The sequence below is a fragment of the Epinephelus lanceolatus genome, chromosome 8, assembly GCF_041903045.1.
Source record: "Epinephelus lanceolatus isolate andai-2023 chromosome 8, ASM4190304v1, whole genome shotgun sequence".
Lineage (NCBI taxonomy): Eukaryota > Metazoa > Chordata > Actinopteri > Perciformes > Serranidae > Epinephelus > Epinephelus lanceolatus.
The window spans coordinates 44,494,573-44,518,754 of record NC_135741.1 but is presented as its reverse complement, the minus strand read 5'-3'; the positions used below and the strand labels follow the sequence as shown (position 1 = coordinate 44,518,754).

The window sequence follows — 24,182 nt, the reverse complement described above, 5'->3', positions numbered from 1 at the left end:
CAAGTTACACTCGCAGCTGCGGAGGGCACTCCTGATTAAGGGGAAGTGTATGAAAGAGAAGCCAAACCATGGGACGCCCTCGCCACTCTACCGGAAGAAGGAAGCAGATGTAACCATGGATACAGACAGATGCTTTGTGAAAGCAAAATAGAGCAACGGGCTATTAAAAAAACATTTAAATATTAATTAAAATGAGTTAAATTAAAAAAAAAAAAAAACTTTAATAAGTCAGATAAGAGATACAGTGCAGTGTAATCAAAGTAATTAACTTGTTCATATTTTATAGACACAGTTTACACATTCACAGATGAACTTTATTAATTAATCTGGGCAATCTCACCTCCATCCCTGCTTTGCAGCATTCCTTTTTTTAGTAAAGAGACTCATTTTTAATCCGTAGATTGATTAACTGCTTTGTTTTTTCTTCTGTCCCTGTGAACATTTTTTAAAAATCATGAGAATGGGATGAGGAATTTTTGAGACAGTTTTAAATAGTTCATTTAAGCATATGGACATGTAGGTTTTCATCTTTTGACATCAAACATTCTGTGAGTTTGTTTGAGACTCTAAAGTCAGTGTGAGGAAAACAAATGTGTGTGTTTGATCGAAAATATTTTACAAAGTAGAAAGACGGAACTGTTACATTTGTACGTTGTTTCCTCCATTGTGATGTTGCGCTTCCTGCTGGGCTCATCAGAAGCCTGCACTGATGCACACTAGCTATCTAAGGGCTGAGCAGTCCACTCGCACTCAGCGATAATTGGTTTGGGACGGCCCTTAATATGGCGGAGCTCCGCGTGACCGCGCAAACGGAGGGGGAGTGAATAGGGCGAGGGGATAGGGACCGGTTTGGGATTGGGCCTATGTCTATGCCTGAACCCAGCAGCTTTCCGGTCATGGGATAGCCTCTTTCGGAGCATGCTGGGAAGTGTGTTTCTGGATTGCTCGATTCCCATTTGTTCTCGGAGACAGTAAGTCGAGCTGAAACTCCACCTCCCAGAATGCCGCTCCACTATCCCCTTATTACTTCAGTTCGACACTGAACAAGACACTCAGATGCCAGATTTGTTGCGTTTGTAACACGTATCCCCGGTCAGGTTCAGTTCGGAAGGAATGCTAAATAATATTTCATTGTATTGACAGCTCAACTGTAGCAAGCCGCTTCAAATACAGTGGAGAATTACAATGGATTTTATCAGGAGAATGAGGAGTGGCAGCCGTGCTAATTAAACAGTAGCTAGTTCCTAAATTAGCTGGCAGGAGATGGAAGCTAAGTGAGTTCTGTAGCCTCCATTCCTCCGCGTGAAACCCATTCCAATGTTAGCTAACTTAATGTTAATAAATAACCCTGTTAACATCGGATGATCTGCCGCATCCCTGTCTTTTAGCTGGTATATCTAACGTTACCGTTACAGAGGAACTTAAGCGATGGAGGAAGTTGACAAAATTTTGATTCACGCCCTCAAACAAGTCGGCACGTAAGTTTCATCAGCGTTTTCTTCATTTTCCGTTTGCAGTTGTGTGTAGTGGCAGCTTAACCACGGGCTGCTGAAATTACATGTTAGCTGACTAATGTTCAGTTTGGTGGTTAGCAGCCTGCTGTCACACAGAAAGCATTCAATCATTAGTCAACTAAGCGAAGTCAGCGCATCACATGACCAAACACGTATGTAGGTTATTTGAGGCTAAAGGTTGTGAGCTTGGATTGAGAACAGATTCAACTCGCTGTGTAACCAGCAGTACCGTTATGTTGAATGTATGACCCACAGAGACGTGAGCGAGGAGACTGACAGTGTCAGACAGTTCAGCAGTGAGCTCATAGTGGAGGCGGTGGTCAGATGTATCCGGGTGATCGATCCGGGCCTGGGCAGCGCGCTGCCCACCTCCCTACCTCCAGGCATGTCTGCCCGCTTCAGGGTGGGCATGAGCCTGGCACAGGCCTCCCAGGTAAGACACCTCTTGTAATAAACTTGTTGGTTTATTTTAAAATAAAGAGTGTTCTTGTAGTTTCACTGCCATTCAAACATGCACCTATCAAAAACTGCCATAACTGTCGCAACGCATGTCGTAAAACATATTCTCTGACATCTCCCCCTTTTAAACAGCATCCATGCTGATGCTTAGAAACATAGATCATTAATTGTAAATAATAACAGCTTCTCATTGTGTCTACAAACAGTTATTCACCAACCATTGAGTGTCTTATCATCAAATAACTTTGTATAGTATTTCCCTTCAAAACAACCATATATTATTTTGTATTCTTACAAAACTCCTCTTTTTTCCAAAAAAACCCCCCACAAAGTTATTTGTTATTCATTTAACAAACAGATAATAATTAACTTAATTTACTAAACAGTTAAACCTCTTTTGTATATTGTTTGTTTATTTAAACAGCTTGAACATAATGTCCTTCACAGATCAAGTCTCTGAACAGGTTTAACAACTCTACCAGACCTAGTTTGAGACAGTCCATCAGGGGTCTCCTTCGGGCCAGGAGAGCTATAGTCTGGGCTTGCCTGAGTATCTGGTGTATTTGTGTTTGTTGTGGTGTTGACAGGGGACCCTACAACAGGCAGTGCTTGGAGACGGTTTCGCCTGTACAGGGCTCCTTGCTCTGTTTCGATGAGGTATGATCTCTCAGTTGTGCTCTCACCAGCCACTGCTGCGGGTGTAGACCAAGTCTTTTGATTGTCCAGCCTAGTGAGAACAGGGTCTCCAGGCTGTAGTGGTATGAGCTGTTTCACACCATGTCGCTTGTTGTAGTGGTAGGCCTGTTTACTTTTCTCCACAGCATCCTTTGGTCTGATGTGCTGTCGGTTCGGCCATTCTGGTTGGAGGTTTTTAGCCAGGGTAGGTAAAGTCGTCCTGATTTTCCTGCCCATTAACAGTTCAGCCAGACTGACACCAGTGCTGCTGTGTGGTGAGGATCTGTAAATCATAAGGGCCAGTAGAGGATCTTTTTGTCTCAGTATTCTTTTGGCTGTTTGCACTGCACGTTCAGCATGTCCATTGCCCTGTGGGTTGTGGGGGCTAGAGGACACATGCTTAAAGTCCATCTCGCAGGCAAAGTCTCTGAAAGCATCACTGCTGAACTGCGGCCCATTATCACTGACAACCTCTTCCGGTATTCCATACCGGGCAAATGTAGCTTTCAGCTTTAAAGTTACCTGTGCACTTGTTGTGGTTGGCATGTGGATACCCCACATGCCAACCACAACAAGTAGGTATCTGGTAGGTAGGTAAGTAGGTAACTACTACTCCAAGTATCTGGAGTAGTAGTCTGTTATGACAAGAAAGTTCTCTTTGTCATATTCACATACAGTACAGGCCAAAGGTTTGGACACACCTTCTCATTCAATGCGTTTTTTTTATTTTCATGAGTATTTACATTGTAGACTCTCACTGAAAGCATCAAAACTATGAATGAACACATGTGGAGTTATGTACTTAACAAAAAAAGGTGAAATAACTGAAAACATGTTTTATATTCTAGTTTCTTCAAAATAGCCACCCTTTGCTCTGATTACTGCTTTGCACACTCTTGGCATTCTCTCCATGAGCTTCAAGAGGTAGTCACCTGAAATGGTTTCCACTTCACAGGTGTGCCTTATCAGGGTTAATTAGTGGAATTTCTTGCTTTATCAATGGGGTTGGGACCATCAGTTGTGTTGTGCAGAAGTCAGGTTAATACACAGCCGACAGCCCTATTGAACAACTGTTAAAATTCATATTATGGCAAGAACCAATCAGCTAACTAAAGAAAAAACGAGTGGCCATCATTACTTTAAGAAATGAAGGTCAGTCAGTCCGGAAAATTGCAAAAACTTTAAATGTGTCCCCAAGTGGAGTTGCAAAAACCATCAAGCGCTACAACGAAACTGGCACACATGAGGACCGACCCAGGAAAGGAAGACCAAGAGTCACCTCTGCTTCTGAGGATAAGTTCATCCGAGTCACCAGCCTCAGAAATCGCAAGTTAACAGCAGCTCAGATCAGAGACCAGATGAATGCCACACAGAGTTCTAGCAGCAGACCCATCTCTAGAACAACTGTTAAGAGGAGACTGCGCGAATCAGGCCTTCATGGTCAAATAGCTGCTAGGAAACCGCTGCTAAGGAGAGGCAACAAGCAGAAGAGATTTGTTTGGGCCAAGAAACACAAGGAATGGACATTAGACCAGTGGAAATCTGTGCTTTGGTCTGATGAGTCCAAATTTGAGATCTTTGGTTCCAACCGCCGTGTCTTTGTGAGACGCAGAAAAAGTGACCGGATGGATTCCACATGCCTGGTTCCCACTGTGAAGCATGGAGGAGGAGGTGTGATGGTGTGGGGGTGTTTTGCTGGTGACACTGTTGGGGATTTATTCAAAATTGAAGGCACACTGAACCAGCATGGCTACCACAGCATCCTGCAGCGACATGCCATCCCATCCGGTTTGCGTTTAGTTGGACGATCATTTATTTTTCAACAGGACAATGACCCCAAACACACCTCCAGGCTGTGTAAGGGCTATTTGACCAAGAAGGAGAGTGATGGAGTGCTGCGGCAGATGACCTGGCCTCCACAGTCACCGGACCTGAACCCAATCGAGATGGTTTGGGGTGAGCTGGACCGCAGAGTGAAGGCAAAGGGGCCAACAAGTGCTAAACACTTCTGGGAACTCCTTCAAGACTGTTGGAAAACCATTTCAGGTGACTACCTCTTGAAGCTCATCGAGAGAATGCCAAGAGTGTGCAAAGCAGTAATCAGAGCAAAGGGTGGCTATTTTGAAGAAACTAGAATATAAAACATGTTTTCAGTTATTTCACCTTTTTTTGTTAAGCACATAACTCCACATGTGTTCATTCATAGTTTTGATGCCTTCAGTGAGAATCTACAATGTAAATAGTCATGAAAATAAAGAAAACGCATTGAATGAGAAGGTGTGTCCAAACTTTTGGCCTGTACTGTAGATCTATGCCAATTTTCTTCCATGGCCTGTCTGGGAGAGGTGTTGACAGGAGAGGCTCCTTGTTCTGTGCTCTCCTATGCTCCCGACAGTACATGCAGTTCTCCACTTTGTGTGTGATTTGTGAAGCGATGCCAGTCCACCACACTGAAGTGTTCGCTCTCATTCTGCATTTGTTAAGCCCTTGATGACCATCATGTATTCGTTCTAGCATTTCTGACCTCATGGAACCAGGTATCGCTATCCTGCTCCCTCTGAGTACCAACCCATCATGCACAGATAGTTCATTTCTCACAGGAAAATACTCTCTCACACAGCTCTGTGTGTGTGTTATGTGTTCAGGCCAGCCATTCTAAATGTACCTGATTACCTCTTGGAGTTGTTCATCAGTGGCTGTCTCTGCACGGATGCCGTCCATTTTCATCTGTGATGCTGCTCATAACAGCAGCAACGTAACACTCAACATCTGTGTGGCTGTCTCTGCAGTGCTCCGCTTCCTGCTGCGGGCTCCTGGGCAGCATGTCCGCCACAACAAGTGTTTTCCCCGGAGCGTAGTCAGCCTCCAGGTTGAACCTCATCAGCTGCATGAGGAGTCTCTGGCAGCGGACTGGTGTGTTAACAAGGTCAAGGGATTTCATTAGTGGAATGAGTGGTTTGTGGTCAGTTATGCAGTCCTTCCAGAAAAATGCGGAATTTTTTTTTTGTGATTGTTGCGGGCAAAAATCCTTGATTATGCGGCACGTTATCTTAAAAAATGCGATGGAATATGCGGGATATTTATGCAATTTTATGTGATGAAATTGCGGGAAAAAACACTCAAAAAAATAATTCATTGGATGAACATAATTTCATCATGCCACCTATATTCCATCTAAACAAATCAAGTAATATCAGCCTATCTTGAGTGTGTTACTTGAACACCACTTAGATTTGTCAGTGTAAAGTCATGTAAATATTTACATTCAATTTATTTGCCTTTTTTATTGAATTAAAATGTTTGTAGCTACTTAGTCTAGTCAGATTAATTTATGTTCAGTTGACAATGACCAAATACTTTAGTGCAACAACATTCAGTCTTGTTGAATAGTATAGGTTTTGTGTGTTACACTAATATCAATCTTGTTGAATGAACTAATATAGGTTTTGTCTGTTATACTAATGTCAATCTTGTTGTTTTAATTAATGTTTTTATTATCATAATCATGCTTAATTAAATTGCCAAAGGTCCTATAACATACATAAAACATGCAAAAACATTTAACATTTTATTCAACATTTGGCTGTAACATAGTAGTGTTAATTTTATCAGCCATTTTTAAATTTAGTCTCAGTTTTAGTCCAGTTTCAATCGCGCTTGTTAGTTTTTATCACATTTAGTCAACCTCATCCCGTTTTTATTTAGTCAAGTTTTAGTCGACTATAAGTCGAGCATTTTAGTCTTTATTTTAGTCCAAGAAAACATAATTTTATTCGTCTAGTTTTAGTCAACAAAAACTGTCAACATTTTAGTCTAGTTTTAGTCAGGACAATCACTTTTATACCACATTTAGGGTTTTTCATGTATGAAAATGTAGGTTAAAGTTGTTTTGAATTATGTGTGGCGTATTATTTTATTTTATTTTATTTTATCTAGATGAATTGTTTTAGTTCGTTTTAGTTTTTAGTTTGCATCCATGTGTAGCTGCCCAGGTGTTTTGTGTTAACTATAGTTCGCTTGCAGCTCCTAGATTAGCTCATACTTTTGTCTGCTTTAATTAAACTTGCAATCCAACTGAAACCATAGTTGCCCGACCAGTATAACGTATCTAAGTTAGCATAATTTCAACTTCATACACAATTCTATCAACAAGTGGCTACGGTCGCTACATGCTAAGAAGCTAACGTAAGTTAGCCAGCCACACACATTTATATCAACAAGTGGCTACTATTGCTACATGATACGAAGCTAGTAAGTTAGCCAGCATTAGTTTGCGGTCGGTTTAACGTTATTGTTGGAACATTACAGCCGTTGGTTTAATGTTATGTTATAAACAACCACCACCAAACTTTTTGTTAACTTACCACGATGTCTTTGTGGTGAACTGCGACGTGTCTCTTCAGGTTTGTTGTGTTTTTTCCAGCTACCTTGTGCCCACATTCCTTCCCTTCGACTAAAATCAAGCATAAGGTTTTTTTCTCCACTTCAATGTAGTGAAAATGTGTCCATATATCACGTCTTTTCTTTCTCCCGGGCCCCGTGCAAAGCATGGCCATTAATGTTTTACTTTTAACCTTTCGCCGTGAATCCACCTCCTGTCTGTCCCATGTGTTTGTGCACTCTGTGCCCACTGCAGATTTGAAAGGGGGTGTGTCACTGTGTGTGAGTAGCAGAAGAGCCGAGGAGGCGGAGGAGACAGGATTTGACAAAATCATATCATATAATAATATAATATAATTTTCGTCTCGTCTTTGTTCGTGAACTAAAATGTCCATAGATTTTAGCCCAGTCTTTATTGATTGAACTACATTTTCGTCTCGTCTTTATTAGTCCACGAAAATGCATACTGATTTAGTCCCAGTTATTGTTTATTAATGGGGGTTTTAGTCTCGTCTAGTCTAGTTTTCGTCTGGTAAAAAATGTGCGTTGATGAAAATATTTTCGTTTAGTTTTCGTTAACGAAATTAACACTATAACATAGAACTGCCAACAGCAATGCAGAAAAACATGTTCATAAAACAATGTGGCAGATTACACAAGTGTAGACACTGACCTCCAGCAGACCTAAAATTACACCAGATTTTTACCATAATTATCTGTCTTTTTCATGCATCTCCAAATGCCAGTGACAGTAAAACTCTTAAATCCTTCTACCACTCAATGCATCAATTAAACCAATTTTCACCTTTTGTTTGTGTCAAATATTTACCATATCATGCATTTTGGAATGCTGTATTCACTTCGAAGTCCTAGCAGCTTCAAGAAAATAGTGTTTACAGACAGTCTTTAAAGTTTTTAACAATCAGCATTTTTCTCAACCTTTGTAACAAGTGCATGTAGAATGTTTTACCAACAAAATAATCGATATACAGAACACAACCTTAGTGCTCCTGTTGTCCTTGGGTCAAGGAAGGAAGATGAGGGAAGGACGGAGGGGAAGAAGGAAGGAAGGAAAGGAGGGAGGGAGGAAGAAAGGAAGGAAGAAAGGATGGAGAAAAGAAGGAAAGGAGGAAGGAAGGAGGGGGGAAAGAGGGAAGGAGGGGAAAAAGGAAGGAAAGAAGGAAAGAAAGAAGAGAGGAAGGAGGAAAGAGGGACAGAGGGAAAGAAGGAAGGATGGAGGAAGGAAAGAAAGAGGGACAGATGGAAAGAAGGAAGGGAGGCAGGAAAGAAAGGAGGAGGAAGGAAATAAAGGAGGAAAGAAGGAGATAGTCAAAACAGATAGACCCGGGAGGACAACACGGAGGTTAAAACAATCTTTCAGGATTTGTGCATGACTGGTGACATTTCAAGTTTTAAAATTTTAAGTGCAACAACTCAACTTCTTAAACATAAAATTGACATCAAGGTAATAAGCATGTTATCATTGTTTTAAACACTGAAATATTACAGTCGACACATGTGCACAGTTTAAAAAAGAAAATGAAACAGTGAACAATAACTGTAAAAGAAATGTCAGAAAATCTTTGTGAATACACATACTGTACTTTAAAGGAGTCCATAACTTCCCATAACCCATAATTCAATTAAACTTCAAGTATTCATTGTATGTTTGTGTGCAAGTATAACAGGTCTGCTCAAACAATTTTTGAAAAACAGTATGAATACAACTGTTCCAGCTACAACTGTCCATGTAGTAAAATTAGTGTAGATGTGTGTTCAAAAACAGTTCTCTTCTCCACCCACAAACATAGGAGACTTCAACATATGAGACAACAATCTTGGTCTGAGTCCACTTTGCTTGTGTCGATTTTGAACCTTCAAAACAAAACAAAAATCTGCATTGGCAGGGATGTGGACAAATGCCATGCTTATCAGTCTTCTTCAAGCTTATTCACTCCATAAGCTTGTTTTTGAGGAACTGTGCCTTGGATGACAACCTCTGTCCATCCAGGTTTAGAAGTATCTTCTGCAGGACTTCAAAGGTGCATTTGAGCTCTGGTGGGTAGCTTAGGTTCAGACAGTAGATCAGTCCAAATAACAGAGCACAGGCAATGTCCCTCAAACCACTGAGGACCTCCACTCCTTAGATCAGCACACAGATGTCCTCTGGGGCATCTCCAGGCTCTGCACCCTCCTTCAGAATGACATACACTCCCATCACAGTTTGCTCCATGAAAGTGTTGGCCTCAGCGTCTGTGTTCTGTGGAGTAAAATATGATATTCGATCAGTCTAGACAAAGTGTGGCAAGAGACAATTTTATGAAGAAATTAAAGTATTTTGTAGGCACTTCAATACACAAACGGCTGCTAGTCTGCTGCTAAAACACACATACATACACACACCTGCTGCAACCGCTGCTACAGTAACCAAAGATGTTGGTTAGGGTGTTAGCAGACTCATTACGTTACCAAACCATTGACAATATGATCAAAAGGATCATGTTAAAATGTCAACAATATGTTCCTGAATTTCCCCACTGGCAATAAATGAAGGCTTATTTTATCTTAATGCTGTGTTCAGTTCATTTTGTTTGTTATTAGTGTGCATGAATTATTTATGACACCTGCTTGGATGTTTTTGGATTTTGGACTTTTAAAACATAGGTTTAGCAAATACTGTCTCTAGTTTTCAACCTTGCAGAAATAACAGATGAAGAAAACCCCTGTACCCTATTAGGGACAAAAGTGTCCTTTACAAGTTTTATTTTCTTGATAACTTTGCAGTGATTATGTTTTTAGCCATGATATTTGGCACAGGTGAGTATTTTTTGACTCATTTTGGAATTTCAAAGACAAATCCTATATTCCATTTTCCTACACAGTGTAGCAAAAATACTGACACTTCCTATTAAGGGACAAAATTGTCCTCTTCAAAAATGCCCTATCATATGTTACATGTTTTTTTCCACTTTTTTCCCATAAAATATTTTAATCAACTTCAGTCCTGATCATAACTACCAAATATTCAATTAATTTCAGAATTTTAACCCCTTAAATGCCAGGGTCTAAGACAGCATCACATTTTTTGTACAATTTAAATATTTTTAATATATCCAATGCAAAGTGGATTTTCGGGGGGGGGCATCTTAGACACTGCCATTTAAGGGGTTAAAATTCTGAAATTAATTGAATATTTGGTAGTTATGATCAGGACTGAAGTTGTTTAAAGAGGCAACAGACAGCATTTTTTCCTAAATATATCATTATGAAAATAATGTGGGTTGCACAGGGTAGTGGCCACGGTAAAATCAGACTATCACCTTTTACATAGGTTACTTAGTGGCTTTGCAATCTTTGTAAAAAGCTTCTGCCACCGGGGGCGAAATTTCGTGGAAAACAATCTGCTTTACGGCAGGAAACACGTCATGTATCGGTCAGCCAATCAGGGACTGGAGCTGGTCCTTATGAGGAGTTGGGCATGAGATAGTTGAGTCACAAGCACAATGGCAGACAGACAATGTTTGGAGACAAGTGAAAAACGGCCTAGCAAAAGAAAAGGAGCTCCTCTGTCTGAGGAAGAAAGAAGAGCAAAAAGGAGAGTGATAAAAGAAGAGGAAAAACAAGAGTAAACCTCAGTCAGGCGTTCAAGAGATGGAGGGAGCTCCGTGACCAAAGAGACTTCAAAACCAATGTCCAACTAGCTTTCTTTCTAATGGATCAGTAAGTAACACAGCTAAATGTTAGCTAGACGAGAGAGGACTGTACTGTACTGTACTGGCTGCTAGTTCATTCCTAGCTGGCCAGCATCGCAAATCGCTGCAACCAGGGACCGGGTAGAGAGTGTTGGTCGGCTGGCATCCTTGTTGCCATTCTACGGCAGCCCTCGGACAGTGATATCCCCTTCCCTTCCTTCTGTTCTCTTCTCATGGAGGCAGCTATCGACGGACATCGCTGAGCTAAGTTACGCCGGTCACTGGCCACAAAAGTGAGGGCAGCCTTCGCAGCTACTGGGCACCCAGCATCTCCAACCGGGAGAAGTGAAGTAAAATCCTCTCCGCCGCTCCCGTTTGTGTGGTGAATGCCTCTCCTCTGTCAATACACTCTGCCAGCAATTTAATAATATTGATGCCAGTTATAACATTTGAATGTTTTAGTAGTAAGCCATGTTCTAAGCAAGACAATGTATAGTGAGCCGGTGACAGTTGAAAAATAACTCCGCTGCACGTCGGGGTTAGTTATTTTTCAACAGTCACAGGCTCACTATACATTATCCCTTACGTGTCTACTATTGTTTGTACTGATACTGCACATATTAGTATAATTTACTGCAAGTTGTTTGTACTGGTTCTGTGCATTTTGGTATAATTATTTGCATTGCTATTTGTTTTTTCTTCAGATAAATCTGATAATTGTTGCTCGGTCTCTTTACTCATTTATTTAGTAGAGTGTCCACACACCTTCTCATTCTACATTAGGGATGGGCAACACAAGCAAAAACACTATTCGAAAATCGTGGCAAGTATTCAACAATTTTTTGAAAAATCGATTTTTCAAAAATAAAACGACTATTCGAAAATCGTGACCCATCCCTATTCTACATATACATAGAGGTATACTGGTGGCTTTACAGCCTATATTTTATTGATTATCTCTGATCCCACTATCAGTTTGGTCGTTGCCACAGTGCGAGCAACACTGCTGACGCTAGGTGGCGCCAAGCTAAAAAAAAACTGAATCCTATCTGTTGCGTCTTTAAAGATTTATGGAAAAAAAAGTGGGAAAAAACTATAAGCATATAATATTTTTAGGGTGTTTTTGAAGAGGACACTTTTGTCCCTTAATAGGAAGAACGTAACTTTTTTTAATAGGGTACAAGGGTTAACAGATCAAGCATGTAAATATGTGCTTTATCCAGCTGGCCTACAGCTACTTTGTCACACCTAGTCAAGTAGATACACAAGGACTTGAGGATGCATGCTCGTCTTGTATGTATTAGGAAAAAATAAAAAAATTAAATTAAATTTTGACAATATTATGCATTTTAGGCAGCATTTTCAAAAAATAACTCCAGTGTTGGTAGCGAAATTTTGTCATTTTTGTTTACATACATACATAGAGATTTATGCTCATGCAGTTATCATGACAGGGGCATAAAAATGTTTTTTAAGAATAAGAATCACTTTATTGATCCCCAAAGGGAAATTCAATTGTCTGGCAACTCATCTACTGAAGAGGTAAATAGTTTTACAAACCCATTTTAATACCACCATGGCCACCATGAGAGCTCTCAATTTTCTTCCAGCCACCCCACCTTTGCTTCGAAAGATCTCCATCATGCGTGGAGAGCATCAGTCGAGCTCAGCAAAGAATGTAGAAAGCAGAGGTACAGTCAATATGTGCATGAACTCGTTATCGATCTGAAAAAAAAAACAAAAACACAATGCGCTTGTCACTCAAAAGGAGAGAAACAACAGGTCAACACTATTTGATTTGTCATTATCTTCCTGTACTTGTTTGTGCACACACTCGGGGCATACAAAAAACCTGAGCAAATATAGGACATGCACCTCTTTCTGAGAGAACAGAGCTGGCCATCTGCTTTTGAAGTCTGCAACCAAGGGCTGTCCTTGAAGAACTTCTTGCCTTCTATATGAGAAAGTCTCCATTTTCAGTGTCACTGTATGGCCATTGGTTCTCTTCTTAATCTCTGAAAGCAGCGCAATTCTCTCGTCTTCCAGAGTGTCAGTGGTTTCCCCTGGTGGATGCTGCGGACAGTAATTGACTTCTGCTCTTCTGGGCTTTTTCACATTCAAGGCTGCTTTATCTTGGGCCTTGTTCTTTAGTGAATTTATGGTCACCTCGTTACATCCAAGGCCTATTAGTTTGGTCCTGAAGTTGGCCATTTTATACTTGAAGCTAATCTTCCACCCGTAACAGCCATTGAAGGATCCTTGTTCCCTCAGACATGGATGCTTTTTCACAAGGGCTTCTGCAACATCATTCAGATCAAGGTCAGTTGGGTACGCTTTGAATTTAATAATTTCTTCTGCTAGTCGTTCCAGAATGAGGGATTTCAGTTTTGGTGAGGGGCTCAAATGAGTTCCACTAGCACTGCACTCAGCATTTGCCATTTCAAGTTGCAGTTCAGCCTCATAGCTGAAACTAGGGATTGTGAAGACACTTGGCCAAACCAGCTGCCTTGTGGATGGCGATGAACCTGAAGGTGAAACTGGCTCTGTGTCATCTGTGTCAATTGAGGAGACTGATAAGGAATCTGTTGGGCCTTGGACTGCTAGAGGTTTAAGTGTCATTTCAGCATCGTTTGGAGTAGATGAGTATACAACCTTTATAGTTGCTTTGTCATTTATTTCAGAGGTCACAGACAGATTTACAAACTCATCTCCAAAATCAGCGTCTTGATACTGAAGCTGAAAATCTTGTAGCAATCCAAAACTTGTCTTTATTGTCTGGCACAATTCCTCTATGGAGTCTGGTATCCCTGCTGGCAGAATTAGCTTCCTGGCATCATCTTCACCAAGGATAACCCTCAGTCTTATGGGCTGGGCCATTGTGTAGATCTAAATAATAAAATAAGAAAACCACAATTAGAAAAAATACAGAGGCCCTCACAATAATTAGACAATTGATTTGTTGATTTGTAACTGACCAGATATTTGAGCCAATAAGCCAATGTGTAAACTAGTTCAAAACACCAGTGCCCATTAACTTTTTGTGTGGCTGAGGCTCAAAAACATTAAATTTACCTTTTAAACTAATTTAAATGATACAAAATGAAAATACAGGTAACAAGGTAGTGTACAGGCTTTGATTGTACACACATTGTGCCAAGCAGAGCTGTACTTGATTGACAGAAAAATAAACTGTCCTTAAACAGTTGGTATGGCGAGCAATCTGTTTAAAGAAACTGTGTTTCGCCTCAAATCTCATTGTCCATTTATGGACAAGAGGCCCAAAGAGGCAAATCAAAACAGGGTAGTGCTCCAAATAATGATGTTTAGGGAGAAGATGGTTTTTTGGAAAAAGCTCTTAGTATCTCTGGTGATGTTCACTGATTTTACACTCAAGATATGCAGTCGACTCATCACAGTGTACAGGGACTATGACAAGCTCCACTATGTCCTTGACATCCAAAACAACATGCCATATACGTTCATCCTCTGGAATGAGTGGACCAATAATCAGAGGCAACAATCTAAGCAGAGACCAATTTTCGTGTGCATTTCCACCAATGTTTTTTTTTTTTTGCTGAGAAAGTCTGTGGTATTGCGTGAGGCCGATTGGTTTTATCTCCCCATTTGTACTTTGTTTGGATCTAATTGTGAAGTTTTTCTAAGGTGAAATACTTTTTAGAGATCAAAAGAGAAAACAATGAGCAAGCTCCACAGGTATTATGCCCTCCAGTAGATCATGTGCTACATCTGGAGGGTAGCCTGCAGTGACATGAAAATGGGTGAGATTGTTACTCAAAACACGATCCCGTTTAACTCCACAACATGTACTTGCTGTTTCCAGTGCACACTTCAAATGGGCTTTGTGAAGTTCCTGCGTTCTACATTCAGAAATACCAGCAGCCAGTGACTGGATTTCTGATTTCTTGGCTGTGCAGAATCTACAGATGTATTCACCAGAAAAGCTTTCTACAAAACCTGCCAGGCCATGGGCTCCTAGGTTGTCAGCTGTTAAGCCATTCACAGTGCCTTTGATACACTCAGGGGCGGACTGGGGCAAAAAAGAGGCCCGGGAATTTAGTAACTGACTGGCCCACTCAGGGGCCGGGGCAGCGAGTGATGGCGGCGGATGATGGCGGCGGATGATGGCGGTGGATGATAGCGATGGATGCTGGTGGTGGATGATGGCGGTGGATGATGGTGGTGGAACAAATATGTTCACATATATGTGGGAGACAAAAAATATATACATGTAAACATTATTGAAGGGATAATGACACATCATTTAACCTGAGGCCTTGATTAGAACAAATATGTAATATTTTTAATGTTAGTTAAAATAGTTAGTCTGCAATAGTCGCTTAATAGTGTGAAGACTGGTGAACATGTAAGTCACACTAATAATGATCATAACATAATAAACATATATCACCTATGGTGCCTACTGAATAAGTACAGCTTAAGTTTTATAAACTGCAAATAATACACTTTAAGAACAACACATTAATACACATTTCCCTTTCACAGTGCATGTAGACTGTCTCAATTTCTATATTATCCAACAAAACCCACACAAAAAGAATAAAACTGACATTCATTTTAATGTTGATGAATTAGCAAAGTAATATACAGCAGAGCAGCATTTAGCTCACCAGCTTAAGGGAAATACACAAGAGATAATGTTAGATCAGATGTTCAGCTATTTTATTAGTTACTTAGCCATGCTGATGTTGGCTAATGCCACTGAACGCTGTCTGGCTTTAGTAAGGTTACACAATAATGACGTTTTGACAGCCAAACTAGCCTACATGCATTGTGCTAAAAGTTAACAAGCTAGCCATATAATGTTATCACATTAGCTTACAGCTGCCTCACCTGACTAGCATCCCCCTCCCGGGCATGTTGTCCTCCTCCTGCAGAGGGCGACGTGAGAGCTGCAGGTGCTGCTGCAGATGCTGAAGGTCCTGCTTGAGATGCAGCAGCAGAAAATAAATGTGTCAACTTTTGACACTTGGCAGCATCTGCCTGTAGTGCCTGCCTTTTTGTCTCTCAACTTCTCCGCTCCTCCTTTCCGTTTCTTCTCCATTTTTGCATGTGTGTATGATTGATTGATTGACAGATGCAGAGGGAGGAGGGACCGAGGCCCTTGGCCTTTGGCTGTGATTGGCCAACAGCCCCAGGACTGAGGTGAAAGGGGTGTGACACACCCATGTGGGCCAATGTTGATTAGCCAGACACTAGAGAAACTGTAAACATTGGTTATCATATTAAAGGCCAGCCCAACTGCGCCGAAAGTCGTTTTTCTTTTTTTTTTTTTTCCTCTCAGTCCGGCCATACCGGTACTCCAGGTGGCCAGTCCGCCTCTGGATACACTCATCTGATGACTGACTGATGAACACACCATGTTGCTCCAAAATGACAAGATCTTCCAAAAGTGGATCTAAAACTTTTTCAAACCCAAATCTCCTCAATTCTTCACTTTTACAAAGAACTGACAAATAAATGGATGAGAGAGCAGAATGAGAGTCAGGAGGTAAATTGTCCAAGACCCAATATACACCACAAAGCTTACGTTTTTTGCGTGAGGTCCCAATAGGATTACAAACCTCAAAATTGTCAATGTAAAAATTTATGGAAATTCTCAATTCAACAACTAGAAAGCTATTTGTTTTATAATGCTCACCATCTTGAAAAGACCTGTAAACCCGCTGATCACCATGCAAATCATCTCTATTTTCCTGAGCTATGAGTTCTTCAGTCACTCTATCCAGTAATTTATTGTGACTCAGTATTTCCTGCAATGACTGTAATAAAAGGCTCGTTTCCACTGCAGGAACTTCGGGGTAATTTTACGGGGCCGGGGCCGTTGGTGCGTGTCTCCACCGCAGGAACCACCCCTGAAGGACAGAGTTCCGGAACTTTTACGGGGGCTAAACAAGTCCCTGCCTCGGGGTAGGTACTCAGAACGGCCCCGAAAGACTCCCGGCTGGGGCTTGGGGATTACTTGGTGCTGATTGGATATACTCAAGGAGGGATGTGATGTCAACAGAAAGCTACAAAATAGCCGGCATTTTTAAAACTCAGCAGATGAGGATTAGCTCGTTCATATAGCTTCCTCCGCCATGTAAAAAAAACCTCACTAAATGGCCCGTGAAAAAAATATTCTTTCCAGCGGATATCTTAGTTACAACATGATTGAGCTAGCAAAGCAGTTTTGTGTTGCTATGTGTGGTATTTATTCAGTTTTGGGAAATCACGATGTCTGGAAAGCATCAGTGGCTGCCGCTGACAGGGACAGCTAACAGCAGGCTAATATCAGGACGTCATCTGTTAAAAGCCTCCCGTTGTCGGATACAACATGAAACTACTCCAGTTAGCTCAATCATGTTGTAACTTAGACATCCACTGGAAAAAAATTTTTTTTCACGGGCCATTTAGTGAGTTATTACAGACACCGCTAAGGGCTATCAGCTAACGGCGTTCCTACGTCACCCCGGTAAATGGTCGCGCAACGATTACGTCACATCCAGAGCCCGTAACTTTACAGGAACCTTCCTCGTACTCCGCTCTCTCAGTGGAGACACGGCGGTTGAGAGGGCCGAGCGAGAGGACGTTCCTGTAGTAGTTCCTGCCCCCCAAATAGTACCAGGAACTTCTTCAGTGGAAACGGGCCTAAAGGGATGTACTGAAATGACCTCCTTTGGTCTACAGATAAGCTTGAAGTATTGTTTTCTTTTATAAGAAGTGGCAAGAGGACCACACTTCCCCAAAATCTTAGCCACAGGATTAGAAACACATATAGAATTGGCAAGTTCTTCAATAACAGCCTGACCAATATGGAGGTTATGGCTTTTGAAAACTTCTGTAACTGTGCACTTTGTGACAGGTGCACTAGCTGAACTTAACAAGAAATGCAACTCCTCCAATAACTCATCTACTCCTTTCGCTGGAATATAAAATATATGTTCCAATTTCAACAATATTACTGCTCATTTTTGCTCAATTAGTTCTGGCAGATTTTCAATAGCACCGTCATCACTTTCTGTCACTGACTCAGTTTCATATGATACATCAGCAGAACAGCCAGCCCTCACATTATCAGACAGGGTTCCCGCGGATCCTTAAAAAGTCTTAAAAGGCATTGAATTCATTAATCTAAAAATAAGGCCTTAATTGGCATTAAAATGTCTTAAATCAGTCTTTCAAAAGTCTTAAAAATGTTAACACATGGTAAGTAGGATTTTATGATTGTAATTAGTCTCAAATCTAAAAATAATAGGTAACATTTATTTTTTTTAAATAATTTGCTGAATAGCAGTAAAGTCACGCAATCACGAGAGCAGAACCAACAAAACAGTGATGTGTTTGCAGCCGTGACTCTCAGAGCAGATGCACGTCAGTCATGTAGCAGTCGGACCACATGGGAAAGTTTAAATTTAATGAAAACTAGCTGTCCAACAAAGATTTTTCTAGATGGCTGAAACCGGTACCAGGCAATTTATACGAGGCACGGTGTATTTTGTGCAAGAAATGTTTCAAAATTGTCATGATGGGAATCCAGGCAGTGGAGTCCCACATGCACAGTGTGAAACACAAAGCCTCAAAATCAAGCTGTCAACAAACGCCAGGTATTTCACAGTTCTGCTCTCGTCTCTACCGTGCCTCCACCCCCATCTCCGATATCAACAACCGGGAGAGGAGCACCAAATCTCTGGACAATGTTCGGGTGCATGCCTACGCTAAAAGTAGAGGTACTGTGGTGTCTGAACACCGTGACAAAACACCAATCACACTAGGGCTGTCAAAAGGACCATGAAATTGATTTAGAATATTTTCGAATTAATTATTGTTTTTATTTTTTTATTTATTTATCTTTTTTTTTTTTACAAAAAAACACAAAAAAAATAAGATGCTTATTGTTGACGCAATATGAACGTGACACTCTGATACATTCTGAACTCACTGAAGTGGCAGGTATGACCAACTTCTGCCTCGCTATCTGAGCAATGTTTGGATACTTCAGTGCGTGCACCACAGGATTGGATCCTGGTCGGCTCGTAGTGGTGTCTCATTCTGGTAATGTTTCATCTCTAATTCAAAAAGGGTAGGCAGGGAAGCAGCAGGTGCAACACTCTCCCTGTATGTCTTCCCGAACAGGTCACACATCGCGGACAGCGCAGTGGGTGGTGTTGGCGCAGCGGGCTCCTCCGTCAGTGCCTCTCCCTCCCTTGCTGAGTCCCTCTCTGGCCTGGCTTGTGCGCAAGCCATCTCCGCCCGAACGGGATTCGCCGTGATATACAACATTATTAATAGTATTAATTAATTAGTAATGATATTCAAATTATCAAATTTAGGTTTGAACTTATAAAAAATATATATATTCAAATATATTTCGAATTTTTTTGACAGCCCTAAATCACACAAATCAAATGAGGGAGTTTTTTCATTTGTGTTGATTGTGTCGTTGGTCTTAAATTTCATTTCAAGTGGCATTAAAAAAAGTCTTAAAAAGTCTTAAATTTAACTTGCCTTAAGCTGTAGGAACCCTGTCAGAGGTATCCGACTCTTGCAATGGGTCCACAAATGTAACTACACTGGCTTTTAGATCTTTCAGTGTGTGTGGATGATGCTTTCTCTTTTTGTGTGTATAAAATATACTGTAAATATTTGTCTTGAAAGGGCAACCTAAAAACACACAACTAACTGTCTCATTACTTCGCGGATGTGTTCCAATATGAGCAAAAAAATCTCTCTGTGGAGAGGTCACTGCATTCACACAAGTCGCATTTAAAAGTTACTGAACTAGAAGTTGTCTGTGTTGCCTGAGATGAATGAGCTTTATAGACATGGGTATTGAGTCCACTCCACGTCTTGAATGTGCATGGACAATTTACATATATGCACAGATAATGTTGGCCTAATCCATAATGATGATGTAGTTTATAATGTTTAAGTAATTTGTACCTACTACTCTCTCTGGTAAGGATAGACCGATATGGATTTTTTAGGGCCGATGCCGATACCGATTTTTTTCCATCACCCTTAGCCGATGACCGATTATGGACTGCCAATTTTCTTGAGCCGATATTTGCTCCCTCAATTTACATCAAAAAAAATGACACAATGATAACAAATATTACAGGTCTCAAGTTTAAAATAAGAAACATTTATTGAACAGTAAAAAATACTAAAACAAGATGGAAAGTTGAGGTAGAACAGGTAGAATATTATTATTATTATTATACATTCAAATAAAAAAAAGAGTTCAGTGCTCTTAAATCTTCCAGTAATGTCTTTATAAAAATAAACAAATATTTAAGCTGAAGCATAAATAAAACAACAACTTCTGTACACAGTAGGATTCAACAGCTTTGTTCAAATTAACCACATACTTTCAAATGAAAAAAAGTGCCAGGGAAAAATAAATCTGCGAAGCCACACGCGTATCGGCCGATGCCGATACAAGTGAAAAACTCAAATATCGGCCCGATATATCGGCCGGCCGATGTATCGGTCTATCCTTACTCTCTGGCGACACAATGTTTGCACTGCCATATACGCGTCACTGAAAGAAAAAGGAAAAAAAACAAAAGCATTAGCAAATGATAAAAATACATATACTACATTTCCTCAAATACAAAATCTGCACGGAGGTCCGTGAGCCGCGAGTTGATCTGACCGAATCTGACTAGAGAAAACACTGTAATCTACTATAAATGATGTAACTCTGCTAAAACTACATGACAGAAGCTGTGTCAAGCTACACAGAGCCGGGCAAGCATAGTACATCTGGTCAATTTTCAAAATAAAACACCCTGTGCCTGTCGGTCTCTAAACAGAGCGAGAGGAACAGACACACACAAGCAGGCAGAAAGAGACAGAGAGATGGACATACAATGACATGTAAGGTGCAGTGGAAGAGGAGAGACACTCATGTTTCTTTTTTTGTTTGAAATGTCTGTTAGTTATTTCATACTCATTTTTATTTATATTTATTTGTATTTAATTATCATCATTTGTTGTTAAAAGCAGAGAAGAAAATAAAACCTGTCTTGCAAATTCATTGCATTTTTAGCATAAAAAATATTTTTGTGGTAGAAATATTGGTACTCGGTATCGGCAAGTATACAAATCAAAATGGTCAGTTTTAAATAATGGTATCGGTGCATCGCTATAAAATAATTAATTCGGGTGGATGGCGGATGGAAGATTAATGTTGATATGGGGATTCACCATAGCCCTTCCATGCATCTTTAGTGGATACACTCCTGCTGCCATGCTGCATGCCAACTAGATAACACATAAACAGTATGATAAATATTAACTTACCATGTATTGTTGAGAAGGTGCATACACCTCATGCATGGGGCATGGGGACACTGCTTTGTTTTGCGATGTATTTCTGGTAAAAAGAAATTGTTTAAAACTAATATAATGTAAGTAATATGTCTAATGCATTGAATAAGCTAAGTATTACAATAATTAAAATGACATACATTGAAATGTGAAGACTATTACTTGACCTTAATGTAGACGACCTAGGGCTACGTGATGTGACAATATATATATATCATGTGATGATAGAAAAATGTCTTCCATATTATGCTGTATTGTTTATTTCGTTGTGCTGCAAGTCACAGTCAATACAATATTTTTCATCATTTGGAATCTCTCTATCTTCTGCGTAAATAAATTCCTCTTATTGGCTTTTTAGTGACAAAAGCTTTTATTGCACTTAGAAGTAATATAACTTGAATCAGTTTTCTCAATTCTCCACCAGTGTCTTTTCTCTCCTCTGCTCTGTGTGTGGAGGCGCTGAGCCCAACCTGCGATGAAACAGCGTAGAAGAGAGGAGACAAGAAACTAAAGTGACCATAAATGACAGAAAAATGCAGTAGAGACTATTTCAGCTCAGTGTGTGAGTCCACTTTGCATTTTGCTGTTATTTCTGATCACGCACTCTCCTGTGGCTCGGCTGCTCCTGTGCGCACATGCACGCTGGGAGTATACAGACCTATTTACAACTATTTATCCATTGAATTTACAGGAAATGTGCAATATCGTGACATGTATCGTTACTGGATATTAAATTACCTATGTGAGGACAAGAGGTTTTGGTCATATCGCGCAGCAATATTTAATCTAATTAAATAGATTCTAAGTTCAATAATTGTAAAAGGGTGAAATATAATTTCCATGACTGACCAATGAAGACAAAATATCAAGGAAAAGATCCTACTGATGATTTAATATGATATTACTGAGGCAGAAAAAGGACACGCACTTAATTTGTACATTAAGATTTTATCTTGCCTCTTGTTACCATTTCAACTATAAAATGCAGTGCATACTAGCTTACAAGTTGGCTTTGTAAGGGCATGTGTCTTCATCAAGATGAGACATAATGCACCACAGAAAACAGTCCAGCTGATCATTCACTGTTCTACCAACTTCACAGCTACACTAAAACTTCACATCTTCACTGCTCTAGTTGCCAGCACTCACACACACGGCACACCCGCTTTCTCCCGTACATACCGTTACGTCACACACATTAACGTTACGCATTCGGATTCAAAACAAAGCGACTAGTTTGCAGATACCCACGCTGTTTAGAGCGAGCCAAAGCATGTGTGCACAAGCTCACATACGCGCTCAAATGCTAACAGGCTAGAAAACTCGAACAGAAAACATGTTGTGGCCACTTTATGCGCACTTTGTCCATTTTTCAACTCTTTTTTCGGCCCAAAAATGACAGGAGGTAAAATACTGTACTGAATGTCAAGAATGTCACTTTTATAGAATTGGCTTCTTTATTTTATAATTTATGATTAATGTCTACATCAACAAATGTTAACCGTAGAATCATATCATATCGAATCGTATCGTTCCTACACTGTATCGAATCGTTGTGTATTAAAAATATATTGTTTCTGAATTGTATCGTAACCCGTGTATTAGGGCTGCATGGTATATGCGGTAGACGGTAGAAATGATATAAATTTGGCCCACGGTAACGATTTGCGCTCTACCGTCCTATCGTCGATGACGTCATCGCACCTGCCTCAGTGTGAAAATGGCTGCGAGCACAGAGTCAGCAGAGCAAGAGGAGCTGGTTCACGTCCGTTATTAGCGTAGCACGTGCAACATGTGTTGCTGGAGAACTTGTGAGTGAGTGAGTTAATGTTTTATGAACAGCCCCGGACTTATCAGACTCTTTTAGCGACTTATCGCTCAGAGGGAACTCATTCAGTGTCTCCTCTGGCAGCAGCACAGCGTCTCTCCCTCTCCTCTCTCGCCGTGCGCACACGGGAGTTGGTTTTCGGCAAGAGAGTTTGTCATAAACCTTTGGTAATGTAAACCTATGTGGCGCTAGGGGCTCCACAAAAAACTCCATATGTGAATGTGTGATAGTTGTGGTATCATAACTACTTATTGACTTATTCATACTTCAAAAACAGCATCAATAGGCCCGTTTCCACTGCAGGAACTTCGGGGTAAATTTATGGGGCCGGGGCCGTTGGTGCATGTCTCCACTGCAGGAACCACCCCCGACGGACAGAGTTCTGGAACTTTTACAGGGGCTAAACAAGTCCCTGCCTCGGAGTAGGTACTCAGAACGGCCCCGAGAAACTCCTGGCTGGGCTTTGGGGGTTACTTGGTGCTGATTAGATATACTCAAGGCGGAATGTGATGTCAACAGAAAGCAACAAAATAGCCGGCATTTTTAAAACTCAGCAGACGAGAGTTAGCTCATTCATAGCTTCCACCGCCATGTAAACAAACTCAATAACTGGTTCGTGAAAAACAATTTTTTTCCAGCGGATATCTTAGTTACAACATGATTGAGCTAGCAAAGCAGTTTTGTGTTGCTATGTGTGGTATTTATTCAGTTTTGGGAAATCACAATGTCTAGAAAGCATCAGTAACGTTAGTGGCTGCAGCTGACAGCAGCAAAGCTTACATCGGGACGTCATCTGTTAAAAGCCTCCCGTTGTCGAAAATGACTTGAAATTACTCCAGTTAGCTCAATCATGTTGTAACTAAGACATCCACTGGAAAAAATATTTTTTTCACGGGCCACTTTGTGAGTTTAGTGAGTTATTACAGACACCGCTATCGGCTAACAGCTAACAGTGTCCCTACGCCACTACGTCACCCCGGTCAAAATGGTTGCGCAATGATTACATCACATCCAGAGGCCGGTAACTTTACAGGAACCTTCCTCCTACTTCGCTCTCTCAGCGGAGACACGGTGGTTGTGAGGGCCGAGCGAGAGGACGTTCCTGTAGTAGTTCCTGCCCCCCAAATAGTACCAGGAACTTCTTCAGTGGAAACGGGCCTAATAAGTGATTAACATAGGGGGGATTAAAATAAAATAAATAAATAAAATAAAATAAAAATCAACCAGCCACCCTCCTCCCCTGACAAGTAAAGAACAGTCCCTCCATAAGTAAAGAACAGT

The 24,182-nt window shown here is 40.7% G+C and overlaps 1 protein-coding gene across 3 annotated transcripts in view; it reads left to right on the top strand.

Moving 5' to 3' along the window:
- Positions 1 to 876: 876 nt before the first annotated feature.
- Positions 877 to 24,182, top strand: part of ccdc22 (CCC complex scaffolding subunit CCDC22) — an 87,896-nt gene continuing 64,590 nt past the window's right edge. For 2 of the 3 annotated variants that reach the window (XM_033630060.2, XM_033630059.2), the window contains exons 1-2: positions 877 to 1,478; positions 1,770 to 1,947. In XM_033630060.2, coding sequence (XP_033485951.1) covers positions 1,429 to 1,478; positions 1,770 to 1,947 — 228 coding nt within the window. In that variant the 5' untranslated portion in view covers positions 877 to 1,428. The remainder of the gene's footprint in view (positions 1,479 to 1,769; positions 1,948 to 24,182) is intronic. The other variant, XM_033630061.2, reaches the window with a different exon arrangement.